The sequence below is a fragment of the Nematolebias whitei genome, chromosome 9, assembly GCF_014905685.2.
Source record: "Nematolebias whitei isolate Nwh7 chromosome 9, NemWhi1, whole genome shotgun sequence".
Classification (NCBI taxonomy): domain Eukaryota; kingdom Metazoa; phylum Chordata; class Actinopteri; order Cyprinodontiformes; family Rivulidae; genus Nematolebias; species Nematolebias whitei.
This window is the reverse complement of record NC_056506.1, coordinates 40,917,739-40,937,205: the sequence shown is the minus strand read 5'-3', so window position 1 is coordinate 40,937,205 and position 19,467 is coordinate 40,917,739. Positions and strand designations below refer to the sequence as shown.

Below are 19,467 nucleotides of genomic sequence, written 5' to 3'. Positions count from 1 at the left end.
TGAAACTGCTGGTCAATTAATTTTTAAATGGGATCAGAATATTAGCTAAATTTGGGGTGCATCAAGAAATACTTCCATGGTAATATGAGAGTGCAGTACATTTTCCTGTACTTGTTTTTTTGTATTTTAAGATTACATTTATTTTATTCATGCAAGCAGTGGGTCATATAAGTGTTGTCAGAGAGAAAGATGTATTTATTTTGTTATGTTGAGCCAAATAACTCCCAATAAAAGTCATCTATGTTAAACCCTGTAGAATGGTTTTCTGCTACAGCAGGCCAACTTTTAGTTCCTTTGTTTTGGTTTGGTGTCGCAACATAAAATCCTGTTTTCATTCTTAATCACTGAGTTACACAAAGCTCGATAAGGATGAAGTGGTTACTACGGTACAGATGTTTGGCTTTGAAAGTCTTTACTTCCTTTTTCCTACATTCTAACCGACGCTGGTTGTAAAAGTAACAACTTACTGTTTACCATTTCCACATGTGGCATAAAAAATAAAAGCCTAGCATTTTTTTGAAAGGATGTAGTCTCTCGTTTATTGCGGGGGGTTTCCTTTCACAGTCCACCCGCGATAAGTGAAAAATCGCAAAGTATGAATAGTAGTACAAGTAGTAAGTAGTAGTTTATTTCATATATATATGTGTGTATATATGTATATGTGTATATATGTATATGTGTATATATGTATATGTATATGTGTATATGTATATATGTATATGTATATATGTATATATATATATATGCGTTTTAAACCCTTACCACACTCTTGCAATATTCTAAACAATGTTTCTAAACGCTCTAAAAGAGCACAGCATGTCATTATCTCCGCTCTCTCTACCACTGGCTGCTCTCTACCTGCCAGCACTCTTGGCCACGCCCACTTCTATGCTGCAGGAGGGAGCTTCTCGCTGCACACAGGTGCAGTATGTGCTAAACAGTTTTTAAAAATTGTGTGATAAAAAAATTTATTTTAAATTAAAAAATTCATACTGATCTTGCGACTCATCCATCAATCAGCCAATTGTGTGTCATGTCCAATCTTACTTTGAAAAACCGCGAAAGAGCAAGTCCGCCAAAGTCGAACCGTGAAGTAGCGAGGGGCTATACTGTATATCACCTGTCACCTTCCATGCCTTATGGATTAATATAATCTTATAATAAGAAATTACAGAGTTGTTTTGATCAATCCTTGAAAGCTCAGTCGCTGTAAATCTGACTGATTTATAGCCATTTGTGTATCGGCTGCTGTTGATTAGCTTTGGAAGACATCTTGAATTGGATTGATTTAAAAAGTTAATCAGTTGTATAGCCTGAGTATTGCTGAAAATATTGTTAAAATTTGTCCTGTGGTTCATGAGATATTTTTCTAACAGACAAAGCTGACTCCAAAAAAAAACATACATGAGCAAAAGCATTATCGTCCAATTTCACCCTTCAGCAGAAGGCGATAAAATATAAACAGGAAGTGCTTCAGTTTTACTAAATTCATACAAAATATGTCTAACAATCTGGTGTTTCTGTTCCCAGGACTCTTGAAAACTCAGAAACCTGACTGTTCGCATAAACCTGCTGATCTGGCACAGAGAGTCCGAAATGTGAGGGCTCAGACAGATACAGAACAAAGAGAGCTCACCTCAAGATGCAGCGCAAATGTTCCTCAGACCAGGAGCCAAGAAGCTTCATCCACAACCAGCAAGCCTTTTAATGGGAGCCTCTATAACCTGGACATCCCTTACATAGATGAGGGTGAAGATTAAAGTTGACACTGAATACCACATGTTGGGGAAAATTCCAAATATTCTGACTGTATGTATTAGCACAACCCAAAAAGAGCATTATTGAGCATGAACCTTGAAACCCAAAAAGAGCACTTTGTTTTTACAGACGTTTTGCATTTGTCATTGCTGCTAAGAAAATAGTGCTTTGAGAATTTGTATGTTTTTAGAATGACACTGAATGATTCTTCCAAGTCTTTATGATGGATCCAGACAACTTCTCATGATCTTACATACACTCATTTTTAAACACATTTTAAAGTTGTACAGAACACTTTTTATAAAAGATAAGTATTTTGAACCAGCTTTGCATGAAAAACCCAACAACATAACGAGCAAGGAGCAACTGGGCATCAAGTATTTCGTCTTTACTAATCAAGACTCTGGCTTCAACCATCATGGAACTAATTGGAATTTAGTATGTGAGAAAAATATCTTATAATTGTACTATGAAAACTTCACCCTTGTACATACTGATTAAGCATTGAGCTATGTTACACTGCATTTAACAATCTCACAGATGTTTAGTCTTTTTAATAGTTTGATTAATCTGACTTTATCTGACTTGTGTACAATATTTACTTTTTAGGTTGACTGAGTAGTTTCCTAGGAGAAGGCTGTGCAGACCAAGTTAACTTTTTTGTGCATGCCTGTATATTTTTTAATATGGGAATTATGCATGTGAACAGATTCAGATTCATGTCACCAGCTGAAATAAATTAATATCTCACAATAATCTATGCTCCGATTCATGCAAATAAAAATAATGTTTGTCAAATGCAAGTTTTTAGAAAGTGAGGTATTGTTACCATTTTAATTACAGGAGGAAGTATCTTATCCTTTTTAGGGAGTGAACAATTGTAATTATGTTGTGGCATACAATAGAATAAAGTTTTATTATGATGGCACTACATAATTATATATATATTATATTATATTATATTATTATATATTGTAATGTATACATATATATTTAGTTTATGTTTTTCTTAGTTCATATCTTAAATCTTATTACTGTTTTTCTTTTGCATTTTATTGTTGGATGTAACTGGGACCCTATGTACATAATTTCGTTTCCACCACATGTACCACATGTGGAGTGAACGACAATAAAGAATCTCTGACTCTGATAATGAATTTTCAGAGATCTTATGTAAATTTGAAGATATAAATTTAATTAGCACTTAAATATTTATGCAAAATTTAAAAAGTGTTGCATTTTATGTCCATCTTATGAATGGAACGTGTTTATTGACTTCGTGGAAATGACGCAACTTCTACATTTCTTTATAAACTCATTGATCTCCAAATATGGCATTTCCTCTTTGTTACCCGCGATGTGATGCTCGCACATCGCCACGTGAGGTGCTGATCACCAACTTCGCCCTAAGCCAATCAAAGTCCTAGTATGATCGCGTTTTCGAAAATCACCCAATAGTAGGAGAGTATTTTGTGGGGCGGGGCGGGTTCATTTCAGTACAGGAAGACGTGCTGAAGTGAGGTGGGGATGAGAAATCATCATTTAGTTAGCATCCTGCTAGCTGCCTGTAGCCGACTGTTGAAGTGTAATGAGCTTAGTAGCCAAAATTAGTGTATTAATTTGCTTTTTCTAGGAGAAACGACAAGCCCTTGACAACAAGAATGGACATAAGTTAACGATGACGGGAGAGAAAAAGAAGAAGAAGCGGCTCAACCGCAGCATTCTTCTTGCAAAGAAAATTATAATAAAAGATGGAGGAAGTGTGAGTTAAATATTTATTTTTCTCCGTTAACTTACCTTGCCATTGACGTACACTAGCTCTCGGGTACTGTGTCATACGGAAAGCCTTGTTTGTTTCGTGCAAACCCAGTCGTTTGAGCTCGTTTGGTTTGTGGCGGTCTGTTTATCGTCATGTTAACGGTTAACGCTAGCTTGTGTTGAAGCTAAGTGGCTAACGGTAAACTAGCATTGGCCTGCTACTCGTTTACACGTCAGCTCAGGTAACGCTAACGGGCTAATGACAGCCATAAGGTTGTTTTTCTTGTATTAATAGTATTTCATTACAGATACTCACTTACCCTGAATATTACTGCATCGAACACAAACTGTTATTTGTTGACTCCAAATATGACTGTATCACAAGCTAACAATGCTATGAGCTCCCTAAGTGTTTTCATTGAGTTTATTATTTACCCGTTGTACTTTAAACTTCCATCCTGATGCGGTTTTAAGCCTCTTTGTTGTCGTTGTTAAATGAACAAAATAGGATACTTGTTTTGCAAATAGATTCTTAGTAAGGGTGTCAAATTTCTCAGTAATGTTGTTTAGACAAAACGTGAGCATTTAGGTTTGGTTATGTTGTTTAAAAGCAAGTCGACTCAACAGCATTACAGAAACGTGAATATTGATTGCACAGTCCCTATAGTATTGTAATCTAAAAGAGTCAATCACATTTCTGGGCATGTTTTTCCTGTCATTTGCAATTGTAAAAGTTTGACAAACTTGTCCTTAACTTGAGATATTACACTTCCGTAATTAATTGTTACATCAGTTGGGCTCATTATTTTTATTTTAGTTGGTTTAATCATTCAGATGGTGATAACAGATTTTGGTCCTAAATTTAGCTTTTGGCCAAATATGAGTTGTATGTAGAGTGTTTATAAATGGGGTGATGCACTCCATGACTACTTGTTGTGCAATTATATTTAAACAGCTTTGTCAAACATATGAGAGGCTACTAAGCATACTGAAGAGAACCGCATGTTTTGTTCCCTCAGATGTTATCTCATGATCCTGTAAAGCCAGCATTTGAGAAGATGTTGCTCTGATTTCTATAAGTGCCTGGTTCCTCTGACCACTCAGACATTATGGCTTCACATTCAAGCACCAGCTCATCATCCAGCCATAGCAAATACTTGGTTTAAAGCTTGTTGGTCAATAACCGTACGTGATCTCCTAATGTTTTGCTGGGTGTCAGTTTCACAAAATGAGGAAGTTGCATTGTTCTTATGAAACTGTAAAGATTGTTCCTCAGTGTTTCAGCTAAGCAGGTATTGTAGATGAACACACAGGAGATAGGAGGGGTGGGAACTGTCTGAGCAGGTATGATTTGCATCACAAGCTGGACTGTTGACTTGATTTTATGTGACTAAATGGATGGCCAAATTTAAAAACTGGAGGGGTTTCTAAAGTTAGCCCTGGCCTACTTCATAATCGTTACAATTAACGCATTTAATTGTATTTGCTGCGTGGCAACATGGTTTCATCACCACACTGATTTATTGTGAAGCGAGGAGACTTTGCCACAAAGGAGTGTTTCATAGAGTTCTTTATATTTCACTTATTACAAATATGTCTGCTTTTTACGGTGAGCTATAAACTTTTCAGCACCCACTATTATGCCGTTGAATGCAATAATTTTAACATACAGCAAGTTTTTTAAATAATTAGTTTTATAGGATAAAATGAAAAAATTGTGACAAAATGACATCAATTATTTGATGAAGGAAATTAGAGCCTGACCGATGGGGAAATTTTGGTTATCGTTGATACTGATATTGGGCGGGAAATGCATCTGCCGATAACCGATATAATGGCTGAACATTTTTGAGCTTTGTCCACCCCCAAGAATCTAAGAAAACAGTGAGGGGAGCGGGGCTTGTGTGTTTAGAGCAGCTGTTAGCAACCATGAAGCTAAGCAAATCAGATCCACGCTATACGTAGTCCCACAGTAGGTTTATAAGTGGTGCACTAGTCATAAAAACAGTCTTCCTCACGTGCGTTCACAATTTCTATCCTCCACTAATCGCCATAAATTTATCAAGTGTGTTACATAAATATAAATTAAACAAAGAAACGCCCTTTCCTGTTCATTGTTTAAACAGTCAACAGCTGCCCACATCAACATTTTTTTTTTTTTTTTGCAGAGAAGTTAAGATTTTAGACAAACGATACATTTCATTGAGGACAACAAAGATAAGGTTACTAAAATTGATATTATATATTTACCACAACATTAGATTTATTGTTCTGGACAAAGTTTTACAAGGCAATAGCCTATGCTAGGTTATCTAAGCGTTGGCTTGCTAACTGGAGAGGCATGTAGCTAATGACAAGCGGGTTGGAGGATTGAAGAGAATTTGTTGATTTGCTTTACAGATCAGTTAAAATAAATTTACCATGCTCTGTTCTGCAAAATACCCGACACAGTATTGCTCCCTGCTTTGTCTGTGCTGAACGTCAAAAGTTAAATTTAAAGTGAACAGTTGTGACTTGAAAGCAGTCTTCATGCCTTGGCTTGTCACGATGATAAATTTTGCTGGGTGATTAATTGTCTTAAAAATTATTGCGATAAACGATAATATTGTTTGAAATTTAACAATAATAATTGTAAAAATTTAGAAGAAATGCTAATTTGTTTGGAATGTAGTACCTTTTTTGACCACCTAATGGTAGTGTAAGACTGAATCAAAGGATGGAGAGTTGAGCAGCTAGTCTCTTTAAGAAAAATGGGAGGGAGGCCCCTTGACGTGTCATGGTGACATGGCAGACGCTTGATTTGAGCTCTTTAGCATAGCATTTTTCACACAAAAGTTTTAATTTAAAAAAATCTGTAAACAAGTTCTAAGCTTCTTTTTGCAGAGAAAAACAACTTTTTACACAAAGGCACAGGTAACCATGAATTTTGGATCTCGACAAGACAGAGGTTTATTCCAGAGGTCGGCTTGTTAGCTTGGCTCGTAGCTTAGCTTCTCAGCTTAGCTGTTTTTAATGATCCAAAAACGCGATTTTGGACGGTTAAAACAGATTTTAAAGGGAGGGGTCAGTGAAGAGCACGGGTGTTGAGCCTTTAGTCATCCAGTGTCTTCAGTAGAAGGAGAGAGACGAAGAAACGATAAAGCCGGTAAATGAAAATGAGGTCGATAATTTTCATTCATCGTGCGATTAATTGATTTATTGTTTATCGCGACAGGCCTATTCATGCGCACTCTGCTTGATACATTCTACAATTACAGCTGGTTCACAGCATTTCAGGGGTGAAAATTAGAAGTGCTTGTATTGGTGCATAATGGGACAGTTATCACAGATACTGATAGGTCCCTAAATGTTTATATCAGAAGATGGATGGATAGATTACATACATACGTACATTACATACTTTATTAATCCCCGGGGGGGAATTTGAGCCTAAATTATCAGCTCTACCAATATATTGGTCGGGCTCTTAAGAAATATTCTTGATCTGCTCATATAGTAAAATTTGACAGTTGGGCAGAACAATGCTGTTATAATTTATTTAAACAGCTTGACTTTGTGATGGAGCTCCATCAATATGATAATTTCTTATGCCGATACTGATCTTTAGAAATTGGGGCAGCAGGGATAATTCATATAAAACTCCAATTTTATTTAGTTTTTTTGGCAATAATTGTTTTTTGTTCAACAAAATATAAGTTGCTTAACTCAGAAACGTATTTTAAAAGCTTGAACAGAGCTTGTACAACTAAAATAATTTATATAGAGGAGAGGCGTCATAAAAAAATTGAAATGGTGGGATTTAGTGAGCTCATTGTAGCAGCTAATGTGCAGGCTTGGCCGATTGCTATTTTATTTTAAAGTGGTCATTATCAACGGATTAAATCTGTTTGTTGATTAATTGGTCTATCTGCACTCTGTGGGGATTTTTTTAATTAACGCTGTAATTAAACATAGATTTAAAGTTATTTTTCTTTCCAAACTTTTAATTTATGCTGGTCATGTTTGCAGTTAGAATATAATTCTAATCTTTTGCTTGCAAAGCTCATGTTGTAAATAGCATTAAGATGTTTGGAGCAAAATGATGTGGGGAAAAAACTAAACATTTTAATAATTTTGTGTTTAGCTTATTTAAAAGTATTTAGTTTTATTAATTTTGGAGCTTGTGAGCAATAAAATGTTGCTTTGAATTATTTAAATTGTTTTGAACACAAGATTTCCCTAATTTTGTTTATTTGTAGCATTCAAATTACATTTATGAATCATTGTGCATTTGAGCAGTGGCCTATTTTGAGCATATTTAAATAGTGGTAACTAGATTTATACTTGTCTGTGCAATTTTGATGATTAGGGGCCGTCTTTGTTTGTTTAAATCAGCGTTCAGGACTGTAAAAGCTGAGTGAGAACTCCTTGGGTTCAGATATTATTGCTCTGTGTAAAGAAGTGAATTTATACCCAGCTGTGAATTGTCCCACAGGATCAAGTGATTCTTCCTCTTTTATATAATTTGGCAAATGCTGCTTCCATTTTGAAGTACATGGAAATCATTGTTGCTTGTCAACTTAACAGCCTTTGTGTGTTTGTGTTTAGCCTCAGGGAATCGGTGAGCCCAGTGTTTACCATGCCGTGGTGGTCATTTTCTTGGAGTTTTTTGCATGGGGTCTCCTCACCACCCCGATGCTCACGGTAAGCCTGAATAAGACTCTGAGGAGAAGCATTGTCAAGAAACGTAACCTGCTGTATGTCTCCCTCTCTGAAACCCTAGTCAATGAGTGACATTTCCTATTCACTTGATTAACACAGGACCCATCAGTGTCTATGAATAATTGAATCTTCGAACAAAAAAAACCTGGATGATATATATATATTTTTTTCCAAGTGATCCATTTGATAGATGTTTTGAAAAATACTAATTGAGGCATATGATGAGGGCATCAAACTTGTTGTACTGGTGCCTTTTCAGATAGGCTTATCAGCGGGGTCACTGGTTCACACTAGCTCACAGAACAGATACTGAACAGACAAGCTACACCACATTTTCACCTCACTGAGCTATGTAGCAGCTGTGAGGAGTTTTATGTGAGTTTAAACTTTGAGCATCTTGATCAAAGCAAGTTACCTAAATTTCAGCTGGAAATTAGATTTATACTTCAGCATTTTCTAAAAGATTTACCAAATCACTTCAAACTAAATGTCATTATTTATACCAGCACGGTAGTTAAGTTGTAGTGAAATCAGCGTTCCATTTTTCAGTCAAGTTTTCCAGAAAATGCTGGTAATATTTTACTCTTTCGCATTTCAGTGTCAATTTGTGGCAGAAACGTTCATCTCAGGTTGTGCAGAAGCATCTGTAAGCCACATGACAGCTTTATGAAATGCATACTTATCAGGAGGCTCCTATTTGAAGAGATGCTTGTGTGTGTAACTGTTCAGTATTAATTATTGGGGGGGTTGCTGCTCTTACGGTCACTGAGTGGAGGCAGAATTTGCATTTTGGATTAATTAGTCTGCCTGAAGATGAGAGGAAGTACTTTGATTGCTCCCAGTGAGCACACGCTTCATTAGTAACCAACAGCAACAGTAAACATTTAACATCTGATTGTTTAACTGATCCCTGGAGGAACAGAGGAGATTCTTAGTCCTGGCTGTACTTTAAGCTTTTTCTCTGTAACCCTAAACAATAACCAGATCAATCTAAAAATGTCAAGTCAGGTCCTCTGGACTGATTCTTCTAGTAATAACCAGATCCCATTATTGTTGGGCAAGCTGCGTGTTCTAAGCTAAAGTAAAGCGTCATGTTCCCACAGCAGTGTCAATGACACAAACTTGGACTTTGAGCTAAACCTTCGGTGGATTGAATTGATCTGTTCACCACTCTTACGGATAAAAAGATAAAAGTATTACGACACACTATGTTTGTCTGGCTGCATGTATTTTATGATGCATTTTATTCTGTCACTCAGTTACATACAGCCACAGCAGAACACGGCTTTTTATTTTCTTTTAACTTTTTACAATCCCAAAATAAACCTTCTTTATTGCACTTTCAACTGAATTTTGGTAACAAATTTTCAAATGTAATTAATCTGATGTTATTAATTTTTTATATTTTTTCTTTTGCGGTTGATGTAAATCTGTTACAACTAGGTGCTCATTTAGGAATAAAATTAAGTAAGTTTATGTATGTAATTTCTGACTCTGTCCTGTTTATCAAACAGGTAAATGTACTTCATCAATAGAGCAGAGTGAGATAAATGACCTGTAGCCATAAACACTCTTACAAACAAATAAAACCCACCACTTCACTATTTTTCTGAAAGAAATAAAAGTCCTGGTTTATCTTTAAACAGAACGGCTCTACAGTTTCACCCTCCTGATAAGTTTTTTTGTTTTTTCATAAACTCTGGCCTACTCCTGTAGAAATATACTGACTGAGACTGAGGGTGACCTCTAATGTGGATTAACTTGTCAACATAAAAAAGTTGTTTGCAGACTTCATGACCAAAAATGAGGGTGTTTAACAGCATTTAGTTCTCACATGAGGAATGTCAACCATGTTCATCTGCAGAGAGATCCTAGCATTTCTGTTCATACAGCTGCAGCATGCGATGTGGAAAGAGCCAAACGTCAGACTGGTGACGCAATGTAGACGAGCTTAAAGCAACCTCAGAGTTCAATAAATGTCCCAAGTTGGTTTTCGTTTCATAATAATTTCATAATGCTGTTTGAAATTGTTTTTACTAGATTATCTGCATGTTGTTGAAAATGTGTGAAATGTTACTTTACTTTGTACATTAAAAAAGAACATTTGTGTGGTGGTGAATGGCAAAGTTATGTATAAAGCTGTTTCACTAACTTTATCTGCGTTTGTTTTGCAGGTATTACATCAGACATTCCCCCAACACACATTCCTGATGAATGGACTTATTCATGGTGTGAAGGTAATACACACACTAACAGGTGTCTGTTCGGCCTCACACCAAATCATTGTTTTTCATATTGGCAAATTGCAGGTGGCATATTCATTTTCATTATAATGCATAAATTGACTTTAAAACCATTGCTCTTTTTAGCTTATGCATAATAATAATTGGTCACTGTTACCAAAGTGTAACTTCTTGTGACTTCATCACGTATTGAATGCATTGAACATCCCACATAAGGCAGCACAGTGGCACTACCGTATTTTCCGCCGTACACGTCGCTCCGCCCTATAAGTTGCATCAGTCCATATTTGTCTAATAAAGTGGAAAAATCCATAAAAATGTCGCTTTGCCATATGCGTCACCGCTGACGTATCGCGTTTGTTGCGCGTCACCACTGACAACCCGGAAATGTGGACCGGTGTTGTGCTAAAAATCGATGGGCTGCCAAATGGCAGCCGTGGGAGCATGCACGGGAAGATTTTAGCAAGAATTTAACAAGATTAACACTTAAAAACAATTATTTGTTTGCTCGAAATTATAGTAAATGTGTCTCAATCTAACGTTTGCTTAATAAATTAACTTTGAACGTCAAATCAGCTGTATTTCAAAAAGCTAATACGTGGAAGTAAACTCGTGCACGCGACGAGTCACTGTACAAATTTAACAAGATAAACACCTAAACAATTGTGTGTTTGCTCGAAATTATAGCAAAGGTGTGTTTCAGTGTAATGTTGGCTTAATAAATGCATTTTAATGGTCAAATCAGCTACATTTCAAAAATAGTTTTGCTGCTGAGGTGCTCCCAGGACCGCGCGGACAGGGAGGAAAAAAGGAGGAGGAACGCTACTCGTTTAATCAAAATTTAACAAGAAAAGCACCTAAACAATTGTTTGTTTGCTCAGAATTATAGCAAAGGTGTGTCTCATTTGAACTTTTACTTAATAAATGCACTTTAATGGTCAAATTAGCTGCATTTCGCCGGAGCAGTGCAGCTGGATTGATGGTCAGTCCAAGCAGCAAGCAGAACGAAGGTGGGTACTATGGCAAGCCGATTGTATCATTAAAAGCTGGTGAAGATTCTCAGTCATCCAGGACATGGTAAATTCAAGAAAGTTCAAGAAAAAAACAATATAGTATAAAGTAAAGTATAATAAATAAAGTCCAGTTGTTTTTGTCTTGAACTTTTTTGAATTTGTCATTATAGCCACGTTTACCTATTACATGATACAACGGCATGCCATGGTGCGATAATAAAGCAGCAGTTTATCATATCGCTTAAGACACGGTCCCAGTCTCAACTGTGGAACAAGACGGCTAAAGTTAGCTGTCTTGTTAACTGCTAAGGACCATGTTTTTAGCGATATGATAAGCCACTGCTTTATTAATATCACACTACCCCTCACTGTAAAACTTGAAAATCTGTGTACAGTAGTTCTCCTTTTTCTGACTGTCCAACTTCACGCAGCTCCTTCTTCTCCCTCGCTAAATACAAACAGTTCCTCACTGCTGCTTCACACACGCTTTCTAACGTCGGGAAAGCGGCACAGCTGGGGAGGGTTATTTTAATATTTGTAAATAAATGTCTAAAAATCAAACTTTAATATATGTTAATAGTTCTTTTTTTTTTAGATATTTTTTGTACAGTTAATAAATGTGCCTGTGTGATGGTTGGGACAAAGCTTTGTCTCGGAAATATATTTTTGTTATTACTTTATGAAAAGAAAAAAAAATAGAGATATACCGGTATATTGTATATCGCAATTTATCTTTAAAAAAGTTGAGATATTAATTTTGGTCCATATTCCCATGTTCATTTACAACCCTCTCATCATTTTGACAACTCTTACAGACAAGTTAGTAATTATGTCAAAGGCTGGTTTAGCTAAAGCAACCTTTGAAGGTGAAGTGCTAAAAATCCAACCAACGATAGTATTAGTTTAGTGGCTGACTTAAAACGAGGTTAAGAGGACATGCTTGTAATTGTTCTTTTCTGTTGTTTAATATTTAACGAGTAATATTAGTCAATTATTTTATTTAAAGTAGAAACAATAAGCTGCATTTGAAGAGAAACTCACAGCACTGATAAGCCTTAGATGTGTGATTTGTTTAAATTTGTCTTATTGAGTAATAGTAATTCATTATGCATCCATTGCAGTATAAAAAAGTGCACTATTGACTTAGAATTTATGTTTTTTGTTTGCTTTGTTTGGCTTCGACCATACGTCCAGTTGTATTTCCTTCAACCAAAACAGTGCATTCTCTCCCCCAGGGTCTTTTGTCATTTCTGAGTGCTCCTCTGATTGGAGCGTTGTCGGACGTATGGGGACGCAAGTCCTTTTTGCTGCTAACAGTCTTCTTCACATGTGCACCAATTCCTCTGTTGAAGATCAGTCCATGGTGAGACCAAATTATTCCAACAATCGCACCATTTTATTTTATGGATGGAAGCTAAAGTCTTGGTACATCGCAAAAAAGAATTTTAAAGTACCAATTCTAATTTAGCTGGTTTTGTTTGTTTGTTTCAATTTCAGCTTATAACTGGTTTATTTATTTTTTTCTCAGGTGGTACTTTGCAGTCATCTCCATGTCTGGCGTTTTTGCCGTCACCTTCTCTGTGATCTTTGCGTACGTGGCAGACATCACACAGGAGCATGAAAGGAGCACAGCATATGGTTTGGTGAGGAAATGGCTGAAACTCATTGTCACAGTTTCTCACTTCTCATAATTCTCACAGAGTCCTCTTCCTGTTTTGCTTATCTCTGCTGTTTTTTTGCCCTGTTCATAGGTGTCAGCCACCTTCGCTGCCAGCCTTGTCACCAGTCCGGCCATTGGGGCCTATCTGTCTGAGGCGTATGGCGACACGCTGGTGGTGATTTTAGCCACAGCCATCGCTCTCCTGGACATCTGCTTCATCCTGGTGGCAGTACCGGAGTCGCTGCCTGAGAAAATGAGGCCAGCATCGTGGGGAGCCCCCATCTCCTGGGAGCAGGCAGACCCCTTTGCTGTGAGCATCAACACCATGAAAAAATACAGCATGAAAACTTGAGCGCTGAATGTTTTCAATGAGCTCAAATCGAATTCCGTCCATCCATTTTCTTTACTCGCTTCTTCCTTTTCGGGTTGCGGGGGTCACTTGTGCCCATGCCCAGCAGTCACTGTACGAGAGGCAGGAGACACCCTGGACAGATCTCCAGTCCATCACAGGGACACAGGGAGACAAAGAACCATTCACTCTCTCACTCACACCTAGAGACAATTTAGAGTTACCAATCAGCCTAACATGTATGGTTGTTTTTTGGTCTGTGGGAGGAAACCGGAGTACCCGGAGAAAACCTACGCCTGCACAAAGAGAACATGCAAACTCCACCCAGAAAGGCCCCCGGCCAGGATTTGAACCGGCAGTCTTTGCGCTGAGATGCAGCAGCTTTACCAAGTGTGCCACCGTGCCAACCCCTAAAACTGAATTGTTAAAGTTAAAACACTAGCTAAAAGTAAAAAATAAATAAATAAAATTAGTTAAAAGGTAATTTTAGCAAAACTGTAGCTTCAAAACATTTTGGGTGGGGTGGGGTTTGTAGTCAGATCTGTTTGGGAAACGCTGAATCCAATATGTGCCCTTTATAATATAAGACTGACCTCATCATTAAACGCTGAATTATTAACTTCCTACTCTAATTAGTTGTTAAAAAAAAGTATTTGAGTTTTGCGAGGTGGCTTAAAGCACCCTGCGTGTAGCTGTAACTGTTCTTTGTCCTGCTCGAGTGTAAAAAATACATACCGTTTAAAAAAAAATCTTTAACCGATTAGCTACGCGTTTCTAGTTATAAAACAAAGTGTCATCTTTGCCTCTGGCAGTTTATAAACAGTCATCTGACACTTCAGGAAAAAAAAAAAACACAGCCTCTCTCTTTTACTGCTCGTCTCTATATTCTGCTCTTTGCTGTTTCTGGCATTGTCATAGGTAAACCATGCCTCCTATAGTTGGTAATGTTTTTTTTTTTCCCTAGGTTTACAACATTTTAATGTAACCCAACATTAGTTTGCAATCGTGGTTTGAACTCTATCTTTTGGTTACGTTCTTTCACAATCCTCCTTCCTCACCTCCAGGTATTTCTGCAGGACACCAAACATCAGAGGAAACTGTGTTGCTCAGGGTTTATTGAAAAAAGACATTTCATTCTCAACATTTCATTGCATTGTTGACCTTGTGTTGATTTACAAATAAACCAAACCTGACATTTGATTTTGTGAGGATGTCAGAAATGCTGCATGCACTGCTCATGTTGAAGGTTTTATTATAATTTGAATGTTCTTGCTGTTTGTTTTTTGTCTTTTTCTGTTTAGTCTCTGCGTAAAGTGGGCCAAGACTCCACGGTGCTCCTCATCTGTATCACAGTGTTTCTCTCCTACCTCCCTGAAGCCGGACAGTACTCCAGCTTCTTCCTCTATCTCAAACAGGTAACACTTTACATTTCTTCACACATTTTGAGTGCTTAAATTGTTCTTGGAAACACAATTTAGTCACTAATCAGGTTCCTCTTTGCCTTAAAAAACACTGCCTTAACTTGTTTAAATATAGACATTAGACTTCTGAAGGTCTGCTGGAATGTCTGATCTGATCCTTTAACCCCTTTAATTCAGTGTAGGGGATTTTATGAGGCATACTTGTTTGTCCATGACTTTTTAAAGATCAAGTTTGGTCACAAACACACAAAAAGTTGGAGCGCAGTGAGATGCTGCCTTAATGGTAATAATAATAAAAACCTATAATGTATAGGTGGTATGTTTCAAAGTAGCAGCACTCAAGGTTCCCAAAGATGACACCGGCTCCACCAGTTGTCCCTCTTCCTTTATTCAGTCATGGTGATATTTGGTTCCTCAAGAACTAAAGCATAAAAGAGAAACAGTCATCTTTCGATGCTCTGTAATCTAGAGCTGAAGCTCACATGCTCATTGTAGCAGCTTTCAGCAGCATTGTCAACACAATACCATGGTCACTTTGCAGCTTTCTAACCCCATGAACAAGAAACTGTAGTGTTATATGTTCAGTTAGGCTGCTTTCTGCTGCAGAAGCTTTAACTTTACCGGCTTAGCTCCAGAATTCAAATGAGCTTCAGTTGAAAGGTCTGTATCGCTTCAGCTTTCTGTGGTCATAATGTTATGAATGATCATTTACACATCCTGTTTCTTTACATGGAGGAGAAAAAGAATTGACCCAAATTTACACTGAATACAAACATCTTACTTCAGGTTGTTCCGAATCTTTTTTAATATGTGAACAGTGACAACATAACTTTGAAGATTCAGAATTAAAAATGTATGAATACTGTTTTCATTCCGGTTCTGGACCAGAGTGCAAATAGACAAAGAAAAGATGGATAGAATAAAGTATACACAATCTGATCTAAAATAAAAAATGAACAAATGCATACCATTTCCCATAACTGGGAAAAATGTCAGGAATCTCAATTTAACTAACATAAATGAAAACGGACCGCCGAAGATAACGTGTTTGTTGAGCAGGGATTTTTGTTGTTCTGTGCTTGAATAAGCAAAACAAACTCTTTGGCAGGAAAACGCGAGTAGTCAGAAATGGTAGCTCTGGTATATATGCAGCAGCGGCAGCTTCTAGATGGACTGATAATGTGTGATAATTTTGTTTTTGACAAACAACATTAACTAAAGATAAACGGATTAGGTCAACCTGTTCAGCAGGTCTGCTGTGCTCCAATTGCTTTTCAAGCATCGTGAGGAGAAAAGGACAGTCAGGAGCATTAAGATAACATTATTCACCACGCCTTAAGTCATCTATTTTCAAAAAACTAGTTCACTGCCTGCCACCGTTTAACTGCTGACTGTATGGAGGATCATTAAAGAACAGAATAATTTATTTAAAATCACCAGAACCAAAAAGTGTGGCTCCTTTTTGTTTTTATGTTTCAAAGAATAAAGTTGTTAGCAGAGCATACCTTGTTGTTGTTGTTTTTGTTTGTTTGTTTTGTATTTTGTGTGGAGGGAAAAATGCTTTAAGTTCTAACTTGTCTTATCTGAATGCGTTCTTTCCTTCAGGTCATACGTTTCTCCTCAGAGACCGTGGCTGCCTTCATAGCAGTGGTAGGAATCCTCTCAATATTAGCACAGGTACGTGATTTGTGCTTCTCCATTTTTATTTATTTATTTATCCTTTTTCAACTTTTGGTCTTTTTTATTGAGTCTTTTATTGTTAAAATATTATGAAAGATGTTTGTTTTTGTTTTGTTGTTGTTTTGAAGCTCAACTTGACATTTAGATTTTTTTTCCAATAGTTTTCTTTTCACTTGTGATTTGATGTCATTTACAAAAAAATAGTTATTTTAGCTCTCTGTCAATTTTCAGGAATGATATAAGTAAATGTCTGAGTGTGCTTGCCCACAAACAAACTGCATGTGTTTCTTGTTTACTGTAGACGGTTGTGTTGGGTATCCTGATGCGTTCCATAGGGAATAAAAACACAATCCTGCTCGGCCTCGGCTTCCAGATCCTCCAACTAGCTTGGTACGGCTTTGGCTCTCAACCCTGGTGAGTAAATATTCAGTATTTTTGATCACACATTTGATCCCTGTTTTAGTTTTAGTCACTTCAGCTAGGCTTGTGGTCAACAAGAACTTGTGTGGGGAAAGATGATCTCTTTTAAAAAGGACAAATGGTAAATGGGGGATCAGCTGCTCTCATTTAAACTGGACCTGTGTCATCGTTAGTGGGGGTGTTGCTGACCAACTACTGTAAAAGATGAAACAAAAAATGTTAGTTGTCATTACTGCAACTCACCACTAGAGGGAAGCATAGCCTTGGAAACAATTCTTGGGCTCCTCAAAGACTTAAAAACTGTTTTTGTTTTAATGAAACAGTGAAATTAACTCTTGTGTCCTGAGGTTACACTTCTCTAATTTTGTTGTGAAAATTAAAACCTTAAATTAATCAATTTTTAAATATTGCATCTTAAAAAAGTTTCTAATGAACATTTGAGAATGTTTAATTTCTCATGAAGTGATATCACTCCCAGTCTTTTGTTCTTTTGGTCTTGGGAGAAAAAAAAAAAAGAATATAGCATATGAATTGATTTTTTAAAATAAAACCTTTACAACATGTCTCTTCCAGTTTGCTCAATACACCAGGAATCAAGTTAAAGGTCAAATTGGTCATATTATGCACTGCAGCAACAAAGCTCCCCTTTGTTCAGAAATAATAGAAAATACTGTTTATCTTGTCATTTTATTATGAAATTCAAGCACACTTGTGTTTTTTTAATGATTTCTACCTCACCTTTGACGACATGTTTTAGTTCTTTTTTTTCCCTTCATTTAACTGCTAATTGTGGTTGTAGGATGATGTGGGCAGCCGGAGCCGTTGCAGCCATGTCCAGCATCACTTTCCCTGCCATCAGCGCCATTGTGTCTCGTAACGCAGACCCTGACCAGCAAGGTGAGCTCTACACATTTTTTAGTATTTATTTCTATCAAACAAATTTACTTTGAATAGCATTAGGCAAAATAACTTATTTAATTATATTAAGTAGTGGCAGAGTTGTCACGGGCGTCTCAGAGAGCTATTTTGACACCTGGACAGGAGCTCGTCTGAAACTTAATTTGAAAAACATGGTAATGATCAATATTATTTACTGACAAAAACTGGTCCAAATCAGCCTTTCTTCAATTAAAAAGTGGAGTCCAATTGATTAAATCATAAATGTGGGGGTAGTTGCCAAGGTGGGTGCAAAGCTGGCTGCGGTGGGTGTGATGTGGGCAACAAAAGAAGGTGCACGACTTTAAATTCAGTTTTGCGAGCTGTGCACACAAAAACGAGCCGATAACTGAATCGAACTAGCTGCAGCCACACAGATCGCTGGTCACAAACATTAAGAATTCTGTACGACCGCATCTGAAAAGTTCCTCGTTTTCTTGTTATTTTGAGTCTCCAACTAATGTCCAGCTGTCGCAGCCCAGTGAGATGTCACCTGAAGTCACTGAACTCTGACTCGTGAATAAATAACATGTTTTCTGATGTTTCACTGCAGTTGGAAAAACAAACAAGTTCAGGTTACGACGTGTGCTTTCTCTTGTGTACAAGAAGGTGCAGAAACTGCCATTCTGATTATGCACTAGTTTTTAAATTATTGTTGTTTATGTCGCATGTAGGTGTCGTCCAGGGAATGATTACTGGAATTCGGGGGCTCTGTAACGGTTTGGGTCCTGCCCTATATGGCTTCGTCTTCTATTTGTTCCACGTGGAGCTTTCCGACACGGACGGCTCTGACAAAGGTGCCAAACCCAATATGGCCAACCCCACTGATGAGGTGAGCTCTGACGGGAGCGCGTTTCTCTTGTTTTTAATCACTTTTCTGATCGACAAGTTTTCCATGAACACATTCTGTTTGTTTTCTTCAGAGTGCCATCATCCCAGGACCTCCTTTTCTTTTCGGTGCATGCTCAGTGCTGCTGTCTCTGCTGGTGGCCCTGTTCATCCCTGAGCACACTGGGCCCGGTTTGAGGCCCAGCGCCTATAAGAAGCACAGCAACGGGGCGCAGAGTCACTCCCACAGCCCCCAGGGCAGCGGGGCAGAGGGCAAGGAGCCGCTGCTGGAGGACAGCAGCGTATAACCTCAGCTAAAGGGGGCAGACTCCCTCGCTTTTACCCCGAGTAGACCCTCCATACATGGACAGATGCGCACATTTTACCACATGGATGCACCTCAGGCACACGTTTAACTCCCTGAAGAGGAGTTGATCGTGGGGTTGTGTCCACAGCACAAACATGGGTGCTCCATCCTTTGCAGCTGTTTTCTTTCTAAAAGCAGGGTTTTGTGAGAACTCTCTAAAGATCCTGTGAGAAAGAAGCTGGATTTAGGATTTTGTTTAATTTTTTAGGCTGCAGTTAAAAAATTGTGTAAGAGAGACGTGGCACACTTGGACTCCAGTTTTGGTGAGAACGAGTGAAAGGTTTAACAGCTCGCCCCCAACCCACGGGTACAAAACTGAAGCAGTTTGGTTTG

At 37.6% G+C, this 19,467-nt stretch overlaps 2 protein-coding genes across 3 annotated transcripts in view; both read left to right on the top strand.

The window, feature by feature from the left end:
* Positions 1–19,467, top strand: part of insra (insulin receptor a) — a gene marked incomplete at its 5' end in the record, with an annotated part of 130,101 nt that overhangs the window by 23,163 nt on the left and 87,471 nt on the right.
* On the top strand, positions 3,254–19,448 carry mfsd14a2 (major facilitator superfamily domain containing 14A2). Of its 2 annotated transcripts, XM_037682361.1 has the most exons (13): positions 3,254–3,279; positions 3,392–3,520; positions 8,104–8,199; positions 10,392–10,454; positions 12,709–12,836; positions 13,002–13,116; positions 13,225–13,443; positions 14,784–14,897; positions 16,509–16,580; positions 16,885–16,997; positions 17,803–17,900; positions 18,614–18,771; positions 18,863–19,448. In XM_037682361.1, the coding sequence occupies exons 2-13, from the start codon at positions 3,437–3,439 to the stop codon at positions 19,073–19,075; spliced, it is 1,473 nt and encodes a 490-aa protein (XP_037538289.1). In that variant the 5' UTR covers positions 3,254–3,279; positions 3,392–3,436; the 3' UTR covers positions 19,076–19,448. The 2 variants fall into 2 exon arrangements, with proteins under 2 accessions (XP_037538289.1, XP_037538288.1); XM_037682360.1 differs by having other exon boundaries at positions 3,260–3,520.